The sequence below is a fragment of the Panthera tigris genome, chromosome E3 (assembly GCF_018350195.1).
Source record: "Panthera tigris isolate Pti1 chromosome E3, P.tigris_Pti1_mat1.1, whole genome shotgun sequence".
Taxonomy (NCBI): domain Eukaryota; kingdom Metazoa; phylum Chordata; class Mammalia; order Carnivora; family Felidae; genus Panthera; species Panthera tigris.
The window spans coordinates 24,892,589-24,918,084 of NC_056675.1; the positions used below are offsets into that span (position 1 = coordinate 24,892,589).

The 25,496-nt window shown below is 37.7% G+C and overlaps 1 protein-coding gene across 4 annotated transcripts in view; it reads left to right on the forward strand.

Moving 5' to 3' along the window:
- DNAH3 (dynein axonemal heavy chain 3) overlaps positions 1–25,496 on the forward strand; it is a 168,937-nt gene that overhangs the window by 102,355 nt on the left and 41,086 nt on the right. For all 4 annotated transcript variants that reach the window (XM_007084114.3, XM_042971395.1, XM_042971393.1 and 1 more), the window contains 6 exons: positions 15,928–16,031; positions 18,333–18,627; positions 20,644–20,823; positions 24,416–24,539; positions 24,630–24,786; positions 25,017–25,160. In XM_007084114.3, the coding sequence (XP_007084176.2) occupies positions 15,928–16,031; positions 18,333–18,627; positions 20,644–20,823; positions 24,416–24,539; positions 24,630–24,786; positions 25,017–25,160 (1,004 nt within the window). The remainder of the gene's footprint in view (positions 1–15,927; positions 16,032–18,332; positions 18,628–20,643; positions 20,824–24,415; positions 24,540–24,629; positions 24,787–25,016; positions 25,161–25,496) is intronic.

The following is a 25,496-nucleotide window of genomic DNA, read 5'->3' on the forward strand; positions in this document are numbered from 1 at the left end:
TAACTTCAAAATTCATCCATGTTGAAGCATGTGTCAGAATTTCCTTCCTTTTTAAGGTTGAATAATACTCTGTTGTGTGTATGTGCCACATTTTGTTCCTTTGTTCACCTGTTGATAGACATTTGAGTTACTCTCATATTTTGACTACTGTGAATAATGCAGATATAAACATGGGTGTACAAATATTTATTTGAGTCTCTTGCTTTCATTTCTTCTTGCTATGTGCTCAAAAGTGGAATTTATTTTTTTAAGTTTATTTTGAGAGAGAGAGAGAAAGCACATGCACAAGTGGGGGAGGGGCAAAGAGGGAGAGAGAGAATCCCAAGCAGGCTTTGCACTGTCAGCCCAGAGACTGACGTGGGTCTCAGGCTCACAAACTGTGAGATCATGACCTGAGCCGAAACCAGGAGTTTGATGCTTAACTGACTGAGCCACTCAGGATCCCCTTACAAGTGGAATTTATAGATCATATAGTAATTCTGTGTTTAAGTTTGTGAGGAATTGGCACAATGTTTTTCATAGTACTTGAACCATCATACATCCCCACCAGCAATGCGCAAGAATTCCAATTTCTTCACATTCTCATGTATTGTTTTGTCTTGCTTTTTAGGAATAGCTATCCTGACGAGTGTGAAGTGCATTCTTGATTTTTTAAGAAAAAATATGAATAGATCATATAATAAAAAGATAAATATTTTTAAAAAGATAACCACAATTAACATTTTGATAACCATCCATTTAGACGTTTCCCTGTGCATATATGTGCCTATGGATTTATTTTTGCAAATATGGGATCATTCTGCACTTATTTCCTAGTTATTTTCTAGTTTTTGTTATCATTAACAACACTGTGATGAACAGTATTCCGGTAGCCACCTGCTTGCTTAATCCATGATTATTTTCTTAGGATAATTTCCTAGAATTAAAATAACTGAATCAAGGATCAATAAAATTTTAAAGCTTTGATTGCTAAATTTCCCTTGTGCCTTCCCAATCCATTTCCTGAATAGGTAATCATGCCATCAACAAACAAAAATAGTTTTATTTCTTCCTTCCCAATCTTTTATTTCCTTTTTTGTTGTTGTTTGTTTTTTTTTAGTCTATTGCATAAGCTAAGACTTCCTGTATGATTTATATAGGTATGATTAGGGGGAGCATCCTTATCTTAGGGAGAAAGTATCTAGTTCCTTGCCTTAGGTATGAGATTAGCTGTAGGTGTTTTGTTGATATTCTTTATCAAGTTGAGGAAGTTCCCCTCTATACCTAGTTTACTGAGTGTTGGATTTTGTCAGATGCTTTTTCTGAATTTATTGATAATCATGTGAGTTTTCTTCTTTAGCCTGTTTCTGTAATAGATTACATTAATTGATTTTTTAAAAATTACCTTCATTTATTATTTCTCCAAAAGATTTCCTTTTTTCTTTTTTAATGTAGATCCAAACTTCTGACCTATATCATTTTCCTTCTCTCTGAAAAAATTCTATTTCCTGTGGGGCTGCCCTGCTGATTATGATTTCCCTCATTTTTTTGTTTTCTGAGAAAGCTTTTATTTCTCCTCTAGTTTGAAAATATAATCTCAGTGGATACAGAATTTTATCATGGTGAGTTTTTTCCCACCAACACTTTAAATATTTCCCTCTACTCTGTTCTTTCTGGCATACTTTCTGATGGAAAGTCTGCTATAATTCTTATCTTTGTTCCTCTATAGGTAAGATCTTCCCCAATAAACTGATGTTTTTCCAGATTTTCTCTTTGTCTTTGGTTTTCTGTTGTTTGGTTATATTATTCCCAGGTGTTGAATATGGGGTGTTTTTCTTCCTTCATATTTTCTGAGCTACCTGGTTCTATAGGTTGATATCTATCATTAACTTTCAAAAGTTCTTGGCCATTATTACATTGAATATTTGTGCTTTGCTGTCTCTTCTTTTTCTGGTATTCCCAGTATTAATATCTTAAACGATTTGCAATTGGCCACAATTATCCAATAATCTGTTCTTTTTTTAATTTTTTTCCTCCATTTATTTCAGGTTAGTAAGTTTATATTGTCATATATTCCAGCTCATAGATTCTTTTCTAGGCTGCATCTAGTCTATTAATAAGCCTACCAAATGCATTCTTCATTTCTACTACAGTGTTTTTGTTTTCTCTTATTTTTCTTTTGATTCTTTTTTTTCTTCATTAGCCTAATGGATTACATTAGTTGATTTTTGAATGTTGAACCAGCCTTATATACCTGGAAGGAATAAATCCCACTTGAATGTGGTGTGTAATTCTTTCCATATATTGTTGATTTGATTTGTCAGTATTTTGTTAAGGATTTTTGCATCTGTTTTGAGGAGATATATTATCTATAGTTTTCCTTTATTGTAGTATCTTTGGTTTGGGGATCAGGGTTATGCTGACCTCATAGAATAAATATGCTTTTATTTTCTGGAGAAGATTGTAGGGTATTGTAAAATGTTTTTCTTTAAATGTTTAGTAGAATTCATCATTTAGGCCTGGTACTTTCTCTTTTGGAAGGTTATTAATTGTTGCTTCAATTTCATTAATAGATATCATTCTCTTCAAATTATCTATTTCTTCTTATATGAGTTTTGTTAGATCATGTCTTTTGAGGAATTGTTTTATTTCATCTAAGTTATCAAATTTGTGGTCGTAGAGTTGTTCATAATATTCCTTTATTATCTTCCTAATGTCTCTGGTATCAGTAGTGATGGTTCCTCTTTCATTTCTGATATTAGTAATTTGTGTCTTCTCTCTTTTTTTCTTGGTTGGCCTAACTAGAGGTTTATCAGTTTTATAACCTTTTCCAAGAAACAGCTTTTGGTTTTGTTGATTTTCTCTATTGATTTTTTCTGTTTTCAACTTCATTGAGTTCTACTCTAATTTTTATTATTTATTTTATTCTGCTTATTTTGGATTTAATTCACTCTTCATTTCTAGTTTCCTAAGGTGGAAGCTTAGATTATTGATTTTAGAGCTTTCTTCATTTCTAATATATGCGTTCAATGCTAAATTTCTCTGTAAGCATTTCTTTCACTGCATCCCACAGATTTTGAAAAGTTGTGTTTTCTTTCTTTTGTTCGTTCTTTCTTTTTGAGAAAGAGAAAGAGAGGTCACTCAAGCAAGGGGCAGAGAGAGAAAGAGAATCCCAGAGAGGCAAAGAGAGAGAGAAGTGGGGCTCACCCGAAGTGGGGCTTGTGTTCACCCAACATGGGACTCAAACTCATAAACCATGAGATCATGGCCTGAGCCAGTCAGATGCTTAATGACTGAGCCACCCAGGCACCCCTAGAAGTCTTTTTCTTAATCTTCAAGTATTTGGGGATTTTCCAGCTATCTTTTTGTTACTGATTTCTAGTTTAATTGCATTGTGGACTGAGAGTATACACTGTATGATTTCTACTCTTTAAAAATTTTAAGGTGTGTTTTATGGCCCAGAATGTGGTCTCTCTAGGAGAATGTTCCATGTGAGCTCAAAAAGGATGTATTCTGCTGTTGTTGAAGTAATCTATAAATGTCAGTGAGGTCCAATTGATGGTGAAGGTGCTGTTTAGTTTAACTATATCCTCACTCATTTTCTACCCAATGTCAATTGCTGATAGAGGGGGACTGAAGTCTCCAACTATAATAATTGGATTTTTCTATTAATTTTTGCAATTCTATCAGTTTTGCCTTATGTATTTTGGTGTTCTTTTCACATTTGTAGTACGAAAATAGTATCTAGTTTTAATTTCTTCTCTTTTTAACTGTGAGATTGAATTATATATATATAATTAATTATTAATTATATGTTATATGTAATTTATTATTAATTAATAATAATTATCAATATAATAAATACATATACTTATGTAATATAAATTATATTATAAATTATCATTTATAATAAATAAGTAATAATTGATAATTAATTATATATAATTAAATCTCACAATTAAAAAGAGAAGAAATTGAAATTAGATTATATAGGGGCGCCTGGGTGGCTCAGTCGGTTAAGCGGCCGACTTCGGCTCAGGTCATGATCTCGCGGTCCGTGAGTTCGAGCCCCACGTCGGGCTCTGTGCTGACAGCTCAGAGCCTGGAGCCTGTTTCAGATTCTGTATCTCCCTCTCTCTGACCCTCCCCCGTTCATGCTCTGTCTCTCTCTGTCTCAAAAATAAATAAACATTAAAAAAAATTAGATTATATATTATTTTATAATTATTAGGTTATATAATTATTAATATAATTATAATTGATAACTATTGAGATTATATTAATCATATAATTAATAATTAATTATATTATATATATAAAGCAACTGTTTGTTTCACCCATGTTCTGAATGGTTTGTGTTCTTTTTTTAATATTCTACTGTAGGGTTTTGTTTTGTTTTTTAACATACTGTATCTAGATGTATGTCTCCTTTTGTCTATTTTCCCTGGAATGTGATGAGGCCTTTCCATCATCGAGGGAAATTTTTATTGTCTGGCTTCCATATCTATCATCTCTTTCCTTATTTTTGAGTTTTTGCCTTTTTAAGATAGTTTTTTTTTTTCATTTTAATATGTCACCCACAACTTCAGTTATGCTTTTAGTGCCTTGCATGATGTTGGTTCTGGTGTTGTTACCTATTGTTTCCTTATGATCCTTTCTTAGTGTAATGATTAAAAACAAGTCACATTGTCAGGGCTTGAATCCTGCCTTCAATACTTAGTAGTGAGGAAGTTCCTTATCCCCTCTCAGTCTCCTCATTTATAAAATGGGGACAGGGCACCAGGGTGACTGTCACTTAAGCATCCAACTCTTGGTTTCGGCTCAGGTCATGATCTCATGGCTTGTGGGTTCATGAGTTCAAGCCCCACATGAGGCTCTGTGCTGACATCATGGAGCCTGTTTGGGATTCTCACTCTCTCACTCTCCCTCTCTCTCTGCCCCTTCCCCCCGCATATAATAACAGTATGCAGTCATGGTGTTCTTACAAGAATTAAATGAGTTAACACATGTAAACACATTTAGAATAAAAGCACGGTATATAGAAGATGTTAAATATCAGCAATTTTTATTGCTGTCTTATCATTGTCACCATCATTCTATTAGCTCATCCATCTTCCTTTTTTTTTATCTCATGTGGCCTTTTTATCTTAGCCTGTTTTCTCCTTACTGCTTTCTTTCCTGTTTCATTAAAATGATAGCAATCAACCAGAAAAGACCCCAAATAGCCAAAGCAATCTTGAAAAAGAAAACCAAAGCAGGAGGCATCACAATCCCAGACTTCAAGCTATACTACAAAGCTGTAATCATCAAGATAGTATGGTACTGGCACGAGAACAGACACTCAGATCAATGGAACAGAATAGAGAACCCAGAAATGGACCCACAAACATATGGCCAACTAATCTTTGACAAAACAGGAAAGAATATCCAATGGAATAAACACAGTCTCTTCAGCAAGTGATGCTAGAAAAACTAGACAGCAACATGCAGAAGAATGAACCTGGACCACTTTCTTACACCATACACAAAAATAAACTCAACACGCATGAAAGACCTAAATGTAAGACAGGAAGCCATCAAAATCCTTGAGGAGAAAGCAGGCAAAAACCTCTTTGATCTTGCCCACAGCAACTTCTTATTCAACACGTCTCCGGAGGCAAGGGAAACAAAAGCAAAAATGAACTACTGGGACCTCATCAAAATAAAAAGCTTCTGCACAGCGAAGGAAACAATCAGCAAAACTCAAAGGCAACCGACAGAATGGGAGAAAATATTTGCAAGTGACATATCAGATAAAGGGTTAGTATCCAAAATCTATAAAGAACTTATCAAACTCAACACACAAAAAACAAATCATCCAGTGAAGAAATGGGCAAAAGACATGAATAGACACTTCTCCAAAGAAGACGTGCAGATGGCCAACCGACCATGAAAAATGTTCAATATCACTCATCATCAGGGAAATACAAATCAAAACCACAATGAGATACCACCTTACACGTGTCAGAATGGCTCACATTAACAATTCAGGCAACAACAGATGTTGGCGAGGATGTGGAGAAAGAGGATCTCTTTTGCGTTGTTGGTGGGAATGCAAGCAGGTGTAGCCACTCTGGAAAACAGTATGGAGGTTCCTCAAAAAACTAAAAATAGAACTACTCTACAACCCAGCAATTGCACTACTAGGCATTTATCCAAGGGATACAGGTGTGCTGTTTTGAAGGGACGCATGCACCCCCGTGTTTATAGCAGCACTATCAACAATAGCCAAAGTATGGAAAGAGCCCAAATGTCCATCGATGGATGAATGGATAAAGAAGATGTGGTATATATACACAATGGAGTATTACTCAGCAATCAAAAAGAATGAAATCTTGCCATTTGCAACTACGTGGATGGAACTGGAGGGTATTATGCTAAGTGAAATTAGAGAAAGACAAAAATCATATGACTTCACTCATATGAGGACTTTAAGAAACAAAACAGATGAACATAAGGGAAGGGAAACAAAAATAATATAAAAACAGGGAGGGGGATGAAACAGAAGAGACTCATAAGTATGGAGAACAAACTGAGGGTTACTGGAGGGGTTGTAGGAGGGGGGAAGGACTAAATGGGTAAGGGATACTAAGGAATATACTCCTGAAATCATTGTTGCACTCTATGCTAACTAATTTGGATGTAAATTTGAAAAAATAAAAAATTAAATTAAAAAATGGTAGCAATCATCATCATCATCATCATCTTTTTGTAGTCTATTTAGGATTCCAAACAGTTTCTTGAAATTTGGTTTTGAGTCTTGCGTTAAACAAGGTTCAAGGATATACTCTTGAAGTATAATCTCCATATTATATTCCTTTATATTGCAGTATTTTTTCACAGTTTCCGTATGCTGTTTTCTGCTTCCTCTATCCTTCCAGATCAGTCTGTTCATGCTTTGTGTCAACAAAGATGGTTCATGAAGTTCCCTTGACCCCACTCTTGGCCCACTTTGTGTCAACATCTTTCCTTTCCTTTTGCAGCTAGCAGGCTAGTGATATATATATATACAACTCCCACTCAGTTTCCAGGTAACTTTGCCCTATAACATCTCCTATCTACTGTGATGGCCTGTGTCCTCCCTCCACATCCTACTCAACTGATGCGCTATTTAAAACAAAAATTCCACATATACGGCTTCTTTGTCTATCTTCTTTTGCAGCACCTACTTTACTTAAAAGCCAATTTGGTTCTGAAAAGACCATTCATAAGACTAAAATGACACCTTGCAAGTGATCATTGCAAACCTGTCCATGGGAAGTTAAGCTTTACTTTTTCTTCATGGTAATCCCACATCTCTCTTTTTGCTAGTTTTCCAAATTGTCACAGCTTTTGGACATGATCAGGGTAAATAATATTCATATAACACTTTTAAAATAAACCTAAATGCTATAAACTCTGCTCTAGAGTAAGAAGCAATAGGATGGCCAAGATCCAATGACCACATATGATCAACTAATGCCATCTGTTGGAGGCAGCCTTTTCTATTTGTTTCATCTCTGAACATTCTAGAAAAGGGAAGTTTCTCAACAGAGGGGCATTTGTGGCTCTTTACTCTGGAAGACCGTATCTCACTGAATTTAAGGTGTTCTGACTGACTCCTCCTTACTCATATGGTCTGTGCACTTCTCAGCTATACGGGGCACCTGGGTGGCTCAGTCAGTTAAGTGTCTGACTTCGGCTCAGGTCATGATCTCGCAGTCCGTGAGTTCAAGCTCCCCCACTCATGCTCCTGCTCTCTCTCTCTCTCTTGCTCTCTTTGTCTCAAAAATAAATAAATATTTAAAAATTAAAAGAAAAAAATAAGAGGCAAGGATAAGGAGAAAATGAGACAGTACTCCTGGATTAATACCTGGTAGGGCAAAGGAACAGCTACACAATTTTCTGTGTGGGATGGAACCTGAGTCTCTGCATCCTAGTGGCCTTTATTGCCTTTCCTCATGAAATCTCTTTTTAAAAAAAAAATTTTTTTAACATTTATTTATTTTTGAGAGAGAGCGTGAGTGAGGGAAGGGCAGAGAGAGAGGGAGACACAGAATCTGAAGCAGGCTCCAGGCTCCAAGCTGTCAGCACAGAGCCTGACATGGAGCTCGAACCCACGAACCGTGCGATCATGACCTGAGCCAAAGTCAGATGCCTAACCGACTGAGCCACCCAGGCGCTCCCCTCATGAAATCTCTTGAGGTAAGATTTCTTATTCCAGCTGGAGATGCTGCTCAGATTTTTTTTTTTCAGTTTTTATTTTCAATGACATCATTCCACTTCTTTTTCTTTTTGGCTTAATAAGTATTTTAGTGTGAAATTTCAAAGTGCCTAGCCAGAACCCATTTGAATCAAAGACATGTTTTAAGTACTAAGTATGCTTTTTTATATATAACAACTTTATGGAGGTATAATTTACATACCATAAAATTATCCCATGTAAGTGTACAAATCAGTGGCTTTTAGTAAATTTGCATAGTTGTGCAACTGTCACCATAATCCAATTTCAGAACATTTTCATCACCCTGGTAGGATCCTTCAGGCCCATTTCCAATTAATCCCTGTTCCCATCTTCAGTCCCAGGCAACCACTGACCTGCTGTCTATATATTTGCCTTTTTCTGGTATTTCATATGCATGAAATCATGGAGTATGTGACCTCTTGTGTCTAGCTTTGAGTATACATTCTTATTACCACCTTAAAAAGCTTTAAATGCCTTTCTAGCCTTTCCACAAGGAGCCAAGGTTAAAATTCTCATGGTAAGACCTCCAGGGAGGCTTCCCTGACCTTATGGGACATTGTGTTCTGGGCTTTTCACATTCAGGAGCTGTGGGATAAGTAGACTTCTGAGATAAATGATGGAGGAACTACACTAGGGAGCATACGTTAAGGAAAGCAAACAGACCTTTGAGGGATTCTCTCAGGGTTGGGTTCACATCATCTGACATGTATCCTTGTTTGTCAACTAAGAAATTTATTTATCCATCTATTCATCTATTCACTGTATGCCCTTTATCTTTTTTTAATTTATTTATTTAAATTCAAGTTAGTTAACATACAGTGTGGTATTGGTTTCAGGAGTTGAACCTAGTGATTCATCACTTACATATAACTCCCAGTGCTCGTTAACCCAACAAATGCCCTCGTTAACACCCATCACCCATTTAGTCCATCCCCCCACCCACCTCACCTCCAGCAACCCTCAATTCATTCTCTGTATTTAAGAGTCTCTGAGGGTTTGCCTCCCTCTATGTTTTTATCTTATTTTTTCCTTCCCTTTCCCTACGTTTATCTGTTGTGTTTCTTTTAAATATATATTTTTTTGAGTCAGAGAGATAGAGCACAACCAGCAGAGGGGCAGAGGGAGAGGGAGACACAGAATCTGAAGCAGGCTCCAGGCTCTGAGTTCTCAGCACATAGCCCGATGAGGGGCTCAAACCCGTGAACCATGAGATCATGACCTGAGCCGAAGTCAGACGGTTAACCAACTGAGCCACCAGGCACCCCTATCTGTTATGTTTCTTAAATTCCACATATGAGTGAAATTACATGGTATTTTGTCTTTCTCTGACTGACTTATTTCATTTAGCATAATACACTCTAGTTCCATCCATGTTGCAAATGTCAAGATTTCATTCTTTTTGATCACTGGTTAAAGTAGTATTCCAGTGTGTGTGTGTGTGTGTATCTCACATCTTCTTTATTCATTCATCAGTGTGCGCCCTTTGAAACCTCACTCCTTTGTTGAAAAGTTTACCTTATTGGAGTGCCTGGGTGGCTCAGTTTGTTGAGCGTCTGACTTTGGCTCAGGTCACGATCTCACACTTTGTGGATTCGAGCCCCACATCGGGCTCTGTGCTGATAGCTCACAGCCTGGAGCCTGCTTCAGATTCTGTGTCTCCCTCTCTCTCTGCCCATTCCCTGCTCATGCTCTGTCTCTTTCTCTCTGTCTCTCTCTCTTTCAAAAATAAATAAACATAAACATTTTTTTAAAAAGTTAACCTTATTCTCCCAAGTGCTGGAGAAGAACACAGGGTGAAGTGGGGGGGGGGGAGGTCAGAGGTAATAGAGACAGAATATGCCTTCCTGGATTTCTACTATTCTCTCCTTTTCTTCCCTTGTACTTGGAACAGAGTTTGAATTAAAATCACAGTGCAGAGTGAACAAGAGCCATTACTCTGATAAGAACCAGAGACCTAGAGCTGAATCTTCTCAGTGCCTGTGTGCTCAGAGCTATGCTACATGTTTGACACATATATCTCTCATTTACCCTCTACAGTGACTCTCTGAGCTTCACATAAAATCAGGCCCATTTTACAGGTGTACAAATGGTAACCTTGGCCAAGGTCACATCGCTTAGCAAATCTACTTTTACTCACTTGAGGCTTTTCTCTTTGGCCTTAATCTTCCTGTGTCAAGCAACAAAGTAGCTCTATTGAATCATAACATCCAGGGAAGGGAGACAAATGCTTTTCTGAATCATGCTTTTAGTGTCTCCTTTTTTGTTGTAAAACAATTCAGTTCTATTTTTTAAAAACGACCAAAAAGTATCTCTTTGTTCATACCACCCTGTCCCAAGTATGTCAGAAAAACTTTTCTCTGTTTTGTCTACCTGATTTCATCTCTTTACCTCTTTAGCATAATGACATATGTTCTATTTTTTATTCTATTTTCATCTGTCATTGCTTTTTGAAAGCAATTTGATATGTTGATACTTAGTTTTTGCAAAATATTCCATTCATCTCATAAGACATAATTTTGACTGGTCTCCTAATGTGAGACATGTAAATTATTTCCAAATTTTTGCTATCACAGATGGTGCTGCATAGCCATGTATAGAGATTATTTTCATTCTGAATTATTTCCTTATGATAAATTCCCAGAAGTGGGATTTCTGGCTTAGACTACAGAACATTTTTGTAGCTCTGTAAGCATAATGCCAGATTGCTTTCTAAAAGTGTTTTGCTAGATTAACTTCTAGGTAAAGCTGCAGAGGGGTGTAGGATAACAGAGCTCCCTCCTTTAATACCTAGTGAAATGAACAAAAACAACAACAAAATTAAGCCTAAAAATATCCCAGCAATAATTATAGAAAATGTTCCATCTTGATCCTGTCTATAAACATTAAGAAGTGATGGACAGGAAAAGTAAAACTAAGATCTGGCATGCTGCATCTTCCAACCTAGGACCCCCCCCCCCCCCCCCGTCCTCCTAAGAGTGGTTTTGGGAGGAAAGGTGGTGAGTTGACAAAATTCTGAGAGTTCTCACTGGTAATCACCCCTGTGGAGAGAAGTGGATTACAGTGGCCTGCAGATGCAAAGAATGTCTATGAGAAACCCTTGGGCATGAAGCACCTGCACGCTTCTGTAGAATCTTAATACAAGTGGGAGAAACTACGAGGGTTTGCACCTTCCACAGTCTATGCTGCATCAGGGTTGTGAGATGATGATACAGGAATGTGGGACATGTTGCTAGCTGGGATGGGAGTGGCACCATAGTTCAGGAACCTTGGCCAAATTGTAGAAAGAGAGTGTAGAGCCCAGGTTTCCTAGCAGGGGCAATTGAGAATTTTCTTTTACTCGGTCCATGTAACCTCATGCTACAAAAAACAAAGCCACTCACTAATCCTTGAATTGTGGTCAGGAAAGTGGAGGAGATAAACTGGCCTCAGATAACATTAGGAAAGATGTCAAGAACTTACCTGATTGTAACAGAGAAAGAATGGTATGGAAATTGCAAACAAGAGAGAGAGAGAGAGAGAGAGAGAGAGAGAGAAAGAGAGAGAGAGGCAGACAGACTGAATGAATCTAAAAGAAAAATTACCTAAGAAACATAAAATATTTCTGTTGAAAGAACTTAGTTATAACAATTTAATTTCTTAAAAAGTTCATAGACGAACATGTGGTACTGGCAAAAGGATAGATATTTAGCTCAGTGGAATATAATTGAGAGTTCAGAAACAAGCCCCTCACATTTATGGTAACTTGCTTTTTGGCAAGGGTACCAAGATAATTAAATGGAGAAAGAATAATCTTTTCAACAAATGGTGCTGGGACAGGTGAATATTTGTCATAAAATAATGAATTTGGACCTCTACTTTGCACCATAGTCAAAAATTAACTCAACATGAATGAAAGTCCTAAATTTAAGAATTAAAACTTGTAAAATTACTAAAGAAAAAATAGGCGCAAATCTTCATGACCTTGGACTAGACAATGGTTTCTTAGGACACCAAAAGCACAGGCAATAACAATAACAACAAATAGGTAAACTGGACTTAATCAAAATTAAAAACTTTTGTGCTTCAAAGGACAATACCAAGAAAGTGAAAAGACAACCCACAAAATGGGTGAAGCCTTTTTACAATCATATGTATGATAAGGGACTTCTATCTGGAATATATAAAGAGGTACTACAACATAATAATAAAAAGATAACCCTACTAAAAAATGGGCAAAGTAACTGAATAGACATTTCTCCAAAGAAGATACACAAAGAGTCAATAAACACGTGACAACATTGTTAGCCATCAGGAAATGCAAATCAGAAGCACAATGAGATACCACTTCACAACTAGGATGAGAATAATAAAAAAGAAAACAACAAGTATTGGTGAGAACATGGGAAAACTGGAACCCTTACATACATAATGGAAATGTTAAATGGTACAGCAGAGTTGGAAAACAGTATTTGACAGTTCCCCAAAACTTAAACATAGAGTTGCCATATGACCCAGCAATTCTATTCCTAGTTCTATGCCCAGGAGAAACGAAAACATGTCTACCCACAAACTTCTACACAAATGTTCATAGCAGCGTTGTTCATAAAGGCCAAAAAGTAGAAACAATCCAAGTGTCCATCAATAGATAAATGAATAAATAAAAATATCCATATAATGGAATATTACTCAATAATTTAAAAAATTGAAGTAATAATACATGCTACAACATGGATGAACCTTAAAAATATCATGCTCCCAGATGCCTGGATGGCTCAGTTGGTTAAGCATCCAACTCTTGATCTCATGGTCCCTGCATCCAGCTTTATGCTGACATCACCAAGCCTGCTTAGGATTCTCTCTCTCCCTCTCTTTCTTTGCTCCTCCCCAACTCGTGCATGCGCTCTCTCTCTTAAAATAAATTAATAAACTTAAAAATATATATAAATCATAATAAGTAAAAGAAGACAGGTACAAAAGAACACATATTGTGTGATTTCATTTACATGAAACATCTGGAATACACAAATCTGTAGAGACAGTAGATTAGTGGTTGCCTAGTGCTGAGAGTAGGAGGGGGAAATGAGGGGTAACAACTAGGAGATATGGGGTTTCTTTTTCATGTAATGAAATGTCTTAAAATTGGTTATAGTATAGTTGCACAACTATGAATGTTAGTACATCACATATACGTTTTTAGTAAAGCTATCTTTTAGAAGTTTGTAGATGAGGTGAAAAAATCACAGAATTAGAGGAAAAGAGGGATTGAAAAACCACAAAACAAATTGACAATGAGACAGTACCATTAGTGGTCTAATAAATACATTAGGAACAGCAAGAAATAAAATGTATAAATCTAGGTATCTCATAAATGGCTTAGAGGGGAGGTTTGAGAGAACTACACTTACTATAGAAGAAAAAAAACCAAATACATTAAAGCAATTATCAATATGATTGATATAGAGGCCAAACCATGCTGATTCCTTAAGTGGGTAACCCAGTAAATAGTATAGACAATATATACAAAGGTATATATGAGAGGAGGGGTTTCTGGGTGGCTCAATTGAGTGTCTGATTCTTGATTTCAGCTCAGGTCATGATCCTAGAGTTGTGGGATTGAGCCCCACATCCGACTCTGCTGAGCATGGATCCTGCCTGCATTCTCTCTCCCTGTCCCTCTGCCCCTCTCCTCCACTTACTCTCTCTCTATATATAATAAAAAATAAAATAAAAAATTTTAAAAAGATATAAATGAGAAATTGTTCCTCAAATGATCAACTGTTTCTACAGATTATGAGTATGCCATGTTTCAAGAAAAAGTGATAAAGAATAATTGAACAAAAGATATAGCCTGATTAAATTATTAAATTTACAGATAAAAGAAATTACATGATACATATAGATAAGGAAAAAAAGTCCAGTGAAGAGGGAAATATCTGATGGACCTCAGATTTCCACACAGCAACTTAGTATACAGAGAAACATAAGAGAACAGTCAGAAGTCTGAGGGAAAGAAAATGTGACCTGAGAATATCACTCTCAGCCAAGTCATTGTTCAAAAACAAAATCAGTTGGCAAATACTTCCAAACTTGCAAGAGCTGAGAGAATGAAGCACCGTAAGTCCCTTCTTGGGGGGGAAAAAAAAAGGAAAGAAAATAAATTTTCCGACTAACAGATCGATCAAAACAAAGAGCTTTTAAATGGGCTGTGTTAGAAGCCATGAATTTGAGCAATGAATCTATTGAAACTAGACCTAAGACTAAGGAATGGGAGAATTATGGTCATCATCAACAACAAAAGGATTCAGAGGAGAGGAGATGGAAGGAAAAGTGAGTTAATCACTCATAGCTTATGAATGAATCAGGGAAATTGGTCTAACATTGAGTCACATGTATTTACAAATGAAATATAATGTCAGGATTTGCTACAAAAGACTCCACACAAACAAAGGAGAATGGAAAGGAAAGGGAGTTGGTTAAGTGTCCAACTCTTGATTTTGGCTCAGGTCACACTCTCACTATATGTGAGATCAAGCTGCTCATTCAGCTCTGCGATGACAGCATGGAGCCTGCTTGGGATTCTCTCTCCCTCTCTCTCTGCTCCTCCCCTGCTTGCTCTCTCTCTCTCAAGATAAATGAACATTAAAAAAAAAGAAATTTAACATCTTTATTTTAAAATAGTATAATGGATGATATATATAACATATATGTGATACATATATGTGATATGTAAGTATATAATATATGGTATACATTAATAGAATATATAATTCTATATTAATATATCACATATAATTATATATCATAGTATAATATATAATGTCAAATGATCTTATTCTTATCAAATCCTTTCATCTGTCCTTCCATGTTCAATGTGTTTGTGTGTCTAAAGAGAAAGCTAGAAGGATTGCCATCAAAAGTTATTTCTAGAGGGACGCCTGGGTGGCTCAGTTGGTTAAACATCCGACTTCAGCTCAGGTCATGATCTCACAGTTCGTGATTTCAAGCCCTGTTGGGCTCTGTGCTGCCTGGAGCCCACCTTGAGTTCTGTATCTCTCCCTCTCTCTCTGCCCCTCCCCTGCCCCTGCTCCTGCTCACGCTCTCTCTCTCTCTCTCTCTCTCAAAAATAAATAAACATTTTTTAAAAAAAATTTTTAAAAGCTATTTCTGGATGTGAGATGATTTATTTCCTCCTTTTATTGTCCTTTTCAGTACTTCCCATTTAATGTATTAAAATAATTATTTATATAATTAGTACCTATCATTTTTTATGCAAAATGTAGAGTCATTACTCTCTAAAAGATATTTTTCCAATTTACACAGTTACCATTAATGTGTAAGTTTTATGGGGTGCCTGGGTGGCTCAGTCAGTTAAGCGTCCAACTTCGGCTCAGGTCATGATCTCGCGGTTTGTGAGTTCGAGCCCCACATTGGGCTCTGTGCTAACAGCTCAGAGCCTGGAGCCTGCTTCAGATTCCGTGTCTCCTCCTATCTCTGCCCCTCCCATGCTCATGCTCTGTCTCTCTCTGTCTCTCAAATAAATAAACGTTAAAAAAATTTTTTTTTAAATGTGTAAGTTTTACCACAGCTTGGCTAATACTGGTAGATACACATTTTCAGATGTCTTATAACTGAGGTGGTTAAACACCTCAAATATGAAATGTAAACCCCTGGGGTGCTAATGACCTGTTTTGTTTCTTTGAATCCAGGGAGCATCTATGATTTTTATTTCCTCAAGGAAGGTAGTGGACATTGGTACACATGGACAGAATATATTACTAAAGAAGAGGAAAATATCCCAGCTAATGCCAAGGTAAAAGAGAGGTATTTGTCATGGAACTTTGGTTTCTAAAATGACCTGAACTTTCTCCAAGGTGGAGGAATTAACGTCAACTCTTTATTAGCATTTTTAAGAACTTTCTTTAGAAAAAGTTTCAAACATGAGCTGGATCAGCCTTCAAAAGCTTGGACTTTAGAATTAGAGGCACAGATTCCTTACTCGGCCCTCACACTCTCTGCCTCAGTTTACTCAGCTACACAATAGCAAAAAAAATACTTGAAGGATGTTTGAGAGAATTGAAGGTAATATACCTGAACACGTGGCACACATCATGTGCTAGATCCATGTTGATTGCTATTTTGATTATTATCATTGTCATGTGGTCAGTTATCAATGCTGGGGGGTCATCAGTCCAATGCTGGGCGGTCATCAGTCTTACCTCTCAGACATCTCAGCCAAAAAGGATCATTGTCTTTTCTTCAAAATTCCCAGAGAAAGATTTCCTTGATCAGAATTCTCAGAAAAACAGGTCTAGCTGTTTTTCTCGGCTCCAACTTCTCCTTGTAGAAAATTTGCCTCTATTAGTAGTTTCTAGTGAACACACTTTACCTTTCTGGGGGTGGTTGCAGATCATTCAGGCCCCAGATGGAGTGGTGGACAATGTATAGAAAAGTGGGAATATTGACAGTCAAGTCAGGCAGCCAGCAGGGTGACAGCTGCTCCTGAAGATGGTGTGATAAGCAGAGGTGGATGTGTGCTGAATTTTGGGCACACTCTGGGGGCTAAGTGTTGTGCAGAAGCCCTGAGCATGGAGGTCCAAAACTTTAATTCTCCTTAAAGAACTTAGTCACCTGAACCTCCAGGGGGGGGGTTGAAATAACACTGAATTCATACAAATAAGAGAGTCCTATGCAGAGAAGATTTTAAGTTGTGCTGAAAATTTTCCCCTTGTCAAAGTGTTGTGGTCTTTGAAAATAAAAATCTCTGAAACCCAACTTGCTTTAAATTCCATCTTGATAGAAAAATAAGCATTTTTCACCTGGCCCTGTATTCAGCACCACTTACTGGCCACATGGCTTTGGACAAATGAGCCAGTAATCTTCCAGCCTCAGAGGGTTACTGGGAAAACTGCAGGGGATAATATAGGCAAAGCCTCCGAAGCTCAACACCTATTAATGCTCTTCCTCTATACTTCAGTTCCCTTGCCTTGTCCCTTTTCCTTTGAGCAAATTACTTATCAAAAGAAGCCCAGCCTTTTTCTGCCGATATTTACAGGGCTGCCTTGTTGCACAGACTCACTTGGTGCCATTGGCGTTGTGGTCTAGCTTTGCTTTAGTGGCACCATTTACATAAAACACAGTAGGAATGGTACTTTCTGGAGTTGTGCAACACACTGGCTCCATGTTCACTAGCCCCTTCCAGCCTAAACATAAGGAGATGTCAGCATATGATATACATCTTCCAGTCCCTTCCTCTGTCCCCATGGAAGGACCAAATGTGACCAAATGGCCAATGACAGTGTTCAGGCTCAAAGAAGCCAAGCTAAGGTAAGGTATTCTACTCAAAGTAATAGGGAGTCCATGACTCCAAACCAAGCCCTTAGAGTCCAGTTGGGGTTTGAATACCAGGAAGAGTGTTGTAATCCCCATATTGGAAAAAGGGTTAAGTGGGGGTGGGTCCTAGAACCAGGGATCCAAGTGTTGGAAAAAGGCAGAACAGGAGTGAGTGCAGGGAAGGGGGCTAAGTGTCACAACCCACCCTCCTGAGCCAAGCAGTATGGAAGATGATATATGGGAGGTGGACCTTCCTTGCCTGGGGCAAGGCATACAGGTTGGTTCAGAGCAATGATCTCAGAGGGCAACAACTATAAACTGATCATTAGTGTAATTGGTGTTTATTCCTTGATAGTTCAGTGGTTAAGAATATAGACTTTGGAATCAGACAAGCTAGAATTCAAGTCCTTGTATTTCCACTTACTTGTTGTATTACTTGGGCAAGTTGCAAGTTGTATTACTTGGGCAAGTTGCCCAAGTTGGACCTTGGGCAAGGTCCAAAAAGGTCTGGACCTCAGTTTCCTCATCTACAAAACAGTGCCAATAATGCCCATTTTGACATGTATGATCTCATTTTAATCCTCAAAGCATGTCAGTGAACTGGATGCCATTATTATCACATTTAAAAGGTGAAGAAACAGAGGCCCTTGACGAGGTTAAATACTCACTTGAAGTCATAAAGGTAGTAAGGGATGGAGCTGAATGGATAGTAAGTATCCTGAATGCCAAACCCAGCATCTTTGGCCCAGTAATAAGACTGTTCCATATCTTTGCGGTACAGGTCTCAGAACTCATCATCTCCACAATGGAGACAGCCAGGCAGTCTTTCTTCTTGAAAACATACCTGGACCATGAAATTCCAATGCTATTTGTGGGGCCCACAGGCACTGGCAAATCAGCCATTACCAACAACTTCCTTCTCCACCTTCCCAAAAGCACCTACCTGCCCAACTGCATCAATTTCTCTGCCAGAACCTCAGCCAGTCAAACTCAAGATATCATCATGTCCAAGCTGGATCGACGGCGGAAGGGTCTTTTTGGGCCTCCCGTAGGGAAGAAAGCAGTGGTATTTGTGGGTAAGGCATTGGCCTGAATCTAAACATAACCAGATGCTTCTGTGCTGCAGCAAACCAGAACTTCCCTTTGTAGGGCCAATGTACAATTCTTTTACTCTCTCTGAGACATAATATATTTCTGGTTAATGTAGTGTTCCTTCCCTCCCTTTTTCTTCTCCATCCTTCTTTCTGTCCTTCCTTCCCTCCTTCCTCCCATTTTTATCCTTCCCCCTTCCCTCCCACTCTCCCATGTTTAATTTTGACTTTCCTTTCCTTCTTTCATTACCAAGTATTTGTTGATTAAGTGCTATATGTCATATTTTCAGTAAGTAAGTTGTAGTCCAGGCCTTTTTGACCTGAGGTAACCTCCAAGTTTCTCCTGAGAGGAAGATGAGCCTTTGGATCAAGCAAGGTTAGCCTGTAGTGAGAATTCGTTCCAGAAGGGTATTTACCCTCTTGGATCTCCAAAAGCAACACTCACTTTGTGATAAACTCCTTATTCCATTTTTTTTTGTCAGATAAATGTTATCAGTAAATGAAGAAACCTAATATTTGCTAAATAAGTATTTTGAAATAAGCACATTGAATATCCCCAGGATTTTACCTGTTTACAAAGCACTTCCTCATTTATTTCGTTTGAGCCTATTATCCCTTTGAGGTTATTAACCATCATTCTCATTTTACTAGTGAGATTGAGGCTCCAGAAGGTTAAATTCTCTGTCAGACATCTAGAAAATTCTGGAGCCATAACCCAAATCCAGATTTCTTGGTGCCAAATACATGATATTTTTTCACCATCTTACTGCTAACTCATAGGGTTTTCATTTAGTAAAAGTAATGCCCTAGTCTTCTGGGTTATCTCATATCCTGTCCTTAAAATTCATGTATTGATAGTGAATATTGCATGTATTTATATCCTTACCCACTAACATTACCTTCTTAAAGGCAGAGATCCAATTTTGTTTTGTTTTCTTTTTCTTTTCTTCCTTTCCCCTTTCCTCCAGACTGTTCCCTCTTCCTATCTTTGTGGTATATACAGAAACAATTTTTTAAATGTCTTAATGCTAGTTTATTTTTGAGAGAGAGACAGAGAGTAAGTGGGAGAGGGGCAGAAGGAGAGGGAGACACAGAATCCGAGGCAGGCTCAGGCTCTGAGCTGTCAGCACAGAGCCGGATGTGGGGCTTGAACCCACAGACTGCAAGATTATGACCTGAACCGAAGTCCAACACTTAACTGACTGAGCCACCCAGACCCTCCTAACCAGAAGCAATTTAAGCTTTGCAGCAAACAGATCTAGGTTCAAATCTCACTCTTTAACCCTAGGCATATTGTGACTTAACTTCTGTGACCCTCAGGTCCTCACCTCTAACATAAAGGTAATACTATCTTCCTTATAAAGTCATCATTTGGATTAGGTGAGATAGTGTGTATAAAACTACTAAAATGTTATGTGACATAAACTGGGCATTCAGTTAGTGTTCGTTAGAGAAAAATTAAAAGGCTTTCATTCTGTTGAGTGTCTTCTATGTGCAGTGACTAGGTCACACAATATGCTTTTGAGGAAAATCAACCCCTGCCCTTGAGAAAGTCACTATCTTTTCTTGCCATTTTGGTTTTTCTCCTCAAAAACCCTTGCTTAAAACCTTTCTCCCATTGAGGTTCAATTGTTACCTGCCAGTAAAATTATACACACTGTTGGCTGGGAGTATGATTGTCTTCCTCACCATCATATCCCCAGAAATTAACAGTGTCTAACACATAGTAGACATTCAATATAGTGTGGTTGATGGAATGGGAAAAAATTAAATGCCTGTTTGTTGATGCCAATCCATGCATCCTTAATGTCACAATGGGCAGAGATCTCAATGAGGCAGGAGAGCCCAGAAATTTTCTTCCCATATGGTCAGTATGTCCACTGGCTGAGCTCTTCCTGGAGTGGAGAGGGGACAACTAGTGGAGAGGGGACTCCTCTCCCATGGAGGGAATAGGTATCTGATGTCTCCCCTAGACTTAGAATGTGTGGCTTCTTTCCCCAGATGACCTCAACATGCCAGCCAAAGAAGTGTATGGGGCCCAGCCCCCCATTGAGCTCTTGAGGCAGTGGATTGACCACGGTTACTGGTTTGACAAGAAGGACACAAGCAAGCTGGACTTCGTGGATGTGCTGCTTGTGACTGCCATGGGCCCCCCTGGGGGAGGAAGGAATGACATTACTGGTACGTGACAAAGAAACTTCATTCCTCTTCATCCTCCAGCAGAGCCAGACCACCTTCATGGATGGAGAGTTGGTACAGGACACTCTGTCCTGATGGAAGGTAGAGAAAAGTATGTTTAGGCTATAGCCAGAGGGGGTTGGGCTAGCTCCAGGGAGTGGAATTTGAAGTCTTCATGTTGGAAGTTGTGTGAAATAGGACATGAATGTGGAAAAAGAATGTGAAAGTCTTTGGCTAGGCCCTGGAGAAACAGAGAGTCTCCTGTGAAAAGGAGAGTTCAGTGTGGCCAGCATGGGTGCCAGGAGGGAGACTAGATCAGAGGTTCTCAACCAGGGGTGGTAAAAGATTCACCTGTTGTGTTTGTTACAATTCTTCAGATTGCCGGAGATAGAACAACTAACCCAAAGTGGCCTAAGCAAAATAATAATAAACAAACAAACAAAACAAGTTAAGAGTTCCTCCCATCATCCAACAGTTTAGGAATACATTTTGCTTCCGGTGTAACTGGATTCATCAAGGATCTGCATTTAATTCTGAGATACATCCTTGCTTAAGAATCTTAATACCATTTCCAGACTTAAGATTCTTTGACCTTGCTCTCCCCTCTGGCATTTAGCTTTCTCATCTGTAAAATTTTCCATAAGGAAAATGGACAGGATAATCGTATTTGGCACACTGTGTACCTAAGAATACAGACTCAAAAATGACCACTACCAAGACATGCACTAGTAAAATTGCTGGACTTTATAGAAAAGGAAAAATTCTTTTGGACATCTAGGCACAAAAAAGCACGTGACTTAAAAGAAAAAGAAAATTAGATCATCTTAAAACTATTCTACCACAATGCTTTATGCCACAAGAAAATGAAATAACATTTTTAAGATACTCAAGGAAATAAAATGAGAGGCAAGGATTTTATAGCCAGCAAAGCTGACCTTGACATATAAAAGGAAAACTGTTATCGGCATGCAAGAACTCAGACTTATTTCCACAGGCGCTTTCTTGGGAACCTACTAGAAAATGAGTTTCACACGATCAAAATGACTGAAAATAAATAGATATCACAACTGGTCATAAGCTTTAAATATATGGTTATTTGTTGGACTAAGACTACATGGGAGAGATTATAATATGTAAAGGCTGTAAGACCCAGTGTTGTAGACACAGAACAATTGAAAATGGAGGGGGGATGAGGATAACAAATACAAAAAGTTTCAAATCGTTTTCAGTTATCATAATTGGTAGTGGTAGTATATTCTTATTCTGAGAGATTTGTATAAAGTAGGATTATACAAATGAGTTATTGTGGAATTTTCTATTTTATTTTTTTAAGTAAATTTATTTTCTTTGAGAGAGAGAGAGCACAAGCAAGGGAGGAGCAGAGAGAAGGAGAGACAGAATCCCAAGGCTCCATGTAATCAGCACAGAGCCCAAGGTGGGGCTCAAACTCATGAACTGTGAGATCATGACCTGAGCCAAGATCAAGAGTTGGATGCTTAACGAACTGTGCTACCCAGGCACCCAGGAATTTTTTATTTCTACTGACCCTTGTGTCCTTGAGAATCAGAATTGTCAGTATGAAATACCAGGATGTAATATAGATGAAATTAAGTGAAAACCCTGTAGTCCTAAATTAGAAATATCAGTAGTAATAACTCATGATGTCCATTGATGTACCAGGTCTAGGAAATAATAGCCAACTTACTAACAATGAGCATGCCTACCACCCAGATTGTTTTGAAATCCAACTTCCTGCTGAAAGAAACCAGAGCTTCTTGAGAAATGGCTGATTGCATATCTGGGGCAGAAAATACAAAATGAGCTTGTAACTTCTTGATATACCAGATAACGAGAAAGCTCTCAAAGTTTAAACGGTCTTGTCAAAAGGACTCAGTTGTCAACATAAGCAGGCTCTCACTGGCCAAAGATGGGAAAATTTGAGCTTCAACAATGATAGCAATTTTAATGGATTGAAATTTATCAAAGTATATTTAAATCCACAAGTCTATAATAAAAATGATAATTGGCCATTTTCACGGGATGGTAAGGAACCAATTTATTATCTTAAAAACTGATAAATAAATGGAAGTAATCAAACATTTATCTTGAGTTTCTTATATGAAATGTACCACAGTATGAACAAATCCTAGATGAGGGAAGTATCTCTTTACAAAAATATTCCAACCAATAAATGAAAAAGAAATGATAGAATCAGAGTATCACCATTTTACAATCCCCAATAAATTAATAGATCTAGCCAACTGAGCATCAGTAGCTACCATCATCACAAAAGGAGAGACATCATGTCTCTGATGAAAGCATATACCACCACCTAACCATCTGGTCAGAGATGTAATCTGAATCTGATCAAGTCTCTGGATCCAGCTGCAAATTAGTATGAAATACAAAGGACAGAGGAACAGAATTAACTCACCATGAGTATACAGTCAGCAAAATCCTGACTGTGAAGCTACACATCAAACAGCCCTCATACTCATCTGGCAAAAGATGAAAGAAATATAAGGGGAATCTATGGATTAAGAGAGATTTATCAGACATAATCAAGTTTTTTTTTTAATTGGGAAGATTAAACTGTGCTGTGTAGAAATGAACACTTGGGTGATAAAAGACATAAATCAAGACAACAAAGCAAATTACTATAAAAGTCAAGATAGTAATCTTTGGAAAGAGACAGAAAGCTAAGATTGAGATGGGATATGCAGAGGGGCACCTGTGGAAGGTAAGCAAAGCTTTGTTTTTTGACTTGGATGGTAGATGTATGAGTATTGATCTTATGATGATCCACTAAACTTTATATTTGTTTTTGTATGGTTTTCTGTATCTGTGTTTTATTTTGTATAATCAAATGCTTTTTTAAAAAAGACATGCAGGCAAATTTAGAGAAATGAAAAATAGGCTATTCATTGCCAAGGACTCCAAGGAAATGGGGAGTGACTGCTAATGGTTACAAGATTTCTTTTTGAGGTGATTAAAATGTTCTAAAATTGATTGTGGTATTGGTTGCACAACTATAATACTAAGAAATGATTGAATTGTATACGTAGTTGAATTGGATAGTATGTAAATTATATCTCAATAAAGCTGATATATAGACATAAATATATAGATATCTAACATTAGACAGGCATAATATAGATAGATATGTAAGGATACCACATTGATAGTGGTTAATTGGGGAAAGAATGGAGGTAAGCCAAAGATGATGCTCACTTTCTATAAAAGTATTTCTGAATTGACTATTTTATAATGATCACATGTTGCCTTCACTTTTAAGGCAATCGTGAACATTAGTGCTGTTAATAGAATTTCTGCAATCATGGAGATGTCCTGCATTTCCATTGTGCAATACAACAGCCACTAGCCACATGTTAGAAATATGGCTAGTGAGGCTAAGGAAATTATTTTTTAATGTTATTTAATATTAATATTAATTAAGTTTAAATAGCCACATGTGGTTAGAGGTTACCATATTGGACAACACAGCTCTAGAACATGAAGTCAGAAGAAAACCTACTCTTCCATATCCCAGGATCACAAGGCCCAGGAGGTAGGTGTGAGTCTGTTTGTTTTCCAGGACGATTCACTCGTCATCTGAATATTGTTTCCATCAACGCCTTTGAGGATGACATTTTAACCAAGATTTTCAGTTCAATTGCTGACTGGCACTTTGGGAAAGGGTTTGACGTGATGTTCTTAAGGTAAGAGATTCCTGTGTCTTCCACAATATTGGCCTGGGATCCTCAGTTTTAGCCCCTCTTTGATGGATTTGCCTTCCCCTTCCTCCTAAGGTATGGAAAGATGCTGGTACAAGCTACTATGACAATTTATAAAGCTGCGGTGGAGAATTTCTTGCCAACTCCCTCTAAGTCACATTACGTCTTTAACCTGCGGGACTTTTCACGGGTTATCCAAGGGGTACTGCTCTGCCCTCACACCCACCTGCAGGTCAGACACTATCATTTCTCTTATCCAGTTCATTCAGCAATATCCTTGGCTACATGGAATCAATAGTGATAATAGTAATTGCTAACTTTTATTAAGCTTTTATTTATGCTAGGCATTGTGCTAAGTATTTTATAAGCATTATCTTGTTTAATACTCAGTCAACCCCAGGATTTAGAAACTAAGAACTACCAGCTCAGGTACCACTCAAATAATTAACTCTGGATTTTCAGGATATAGAAAAATTTATCCGGCTTTGGATTCATGAGGTTTATCGGGTCTTCTATGACCGTCTGATTGATGATGAGGACAGACAGGTCTTCTTCAACATGGTGAAGGAAACCACATCCAACTGCTTCAAGCAGACTGTGGAGAAGGTAAGCCAGACCCTCTGAGCATTTGGCCTCAGAAATGGCCCCAAATATTTGACTATGTTAGTCTCAGATTTCAGGTTTCCTTCCTCATGGAGACTCATAGCTCTGCTCTCTGAATCTCAGGAGATGGGATTGAGTCAACTAGTCACTTGATTTGGTGATATTATATTTGGCCCAATTTTGCTTCACTTCCCTGATAACATATACGTTTGGATCCATTCAAAGTGGTTTATGATCTGATGTAATTGTTTATAATTAGCTTAAAATACATTTTTAAGGTTAATTAATTTGTGAGTTGAAAAATGAACCATGAAATTTTTATGGTTTGATCAACATCCT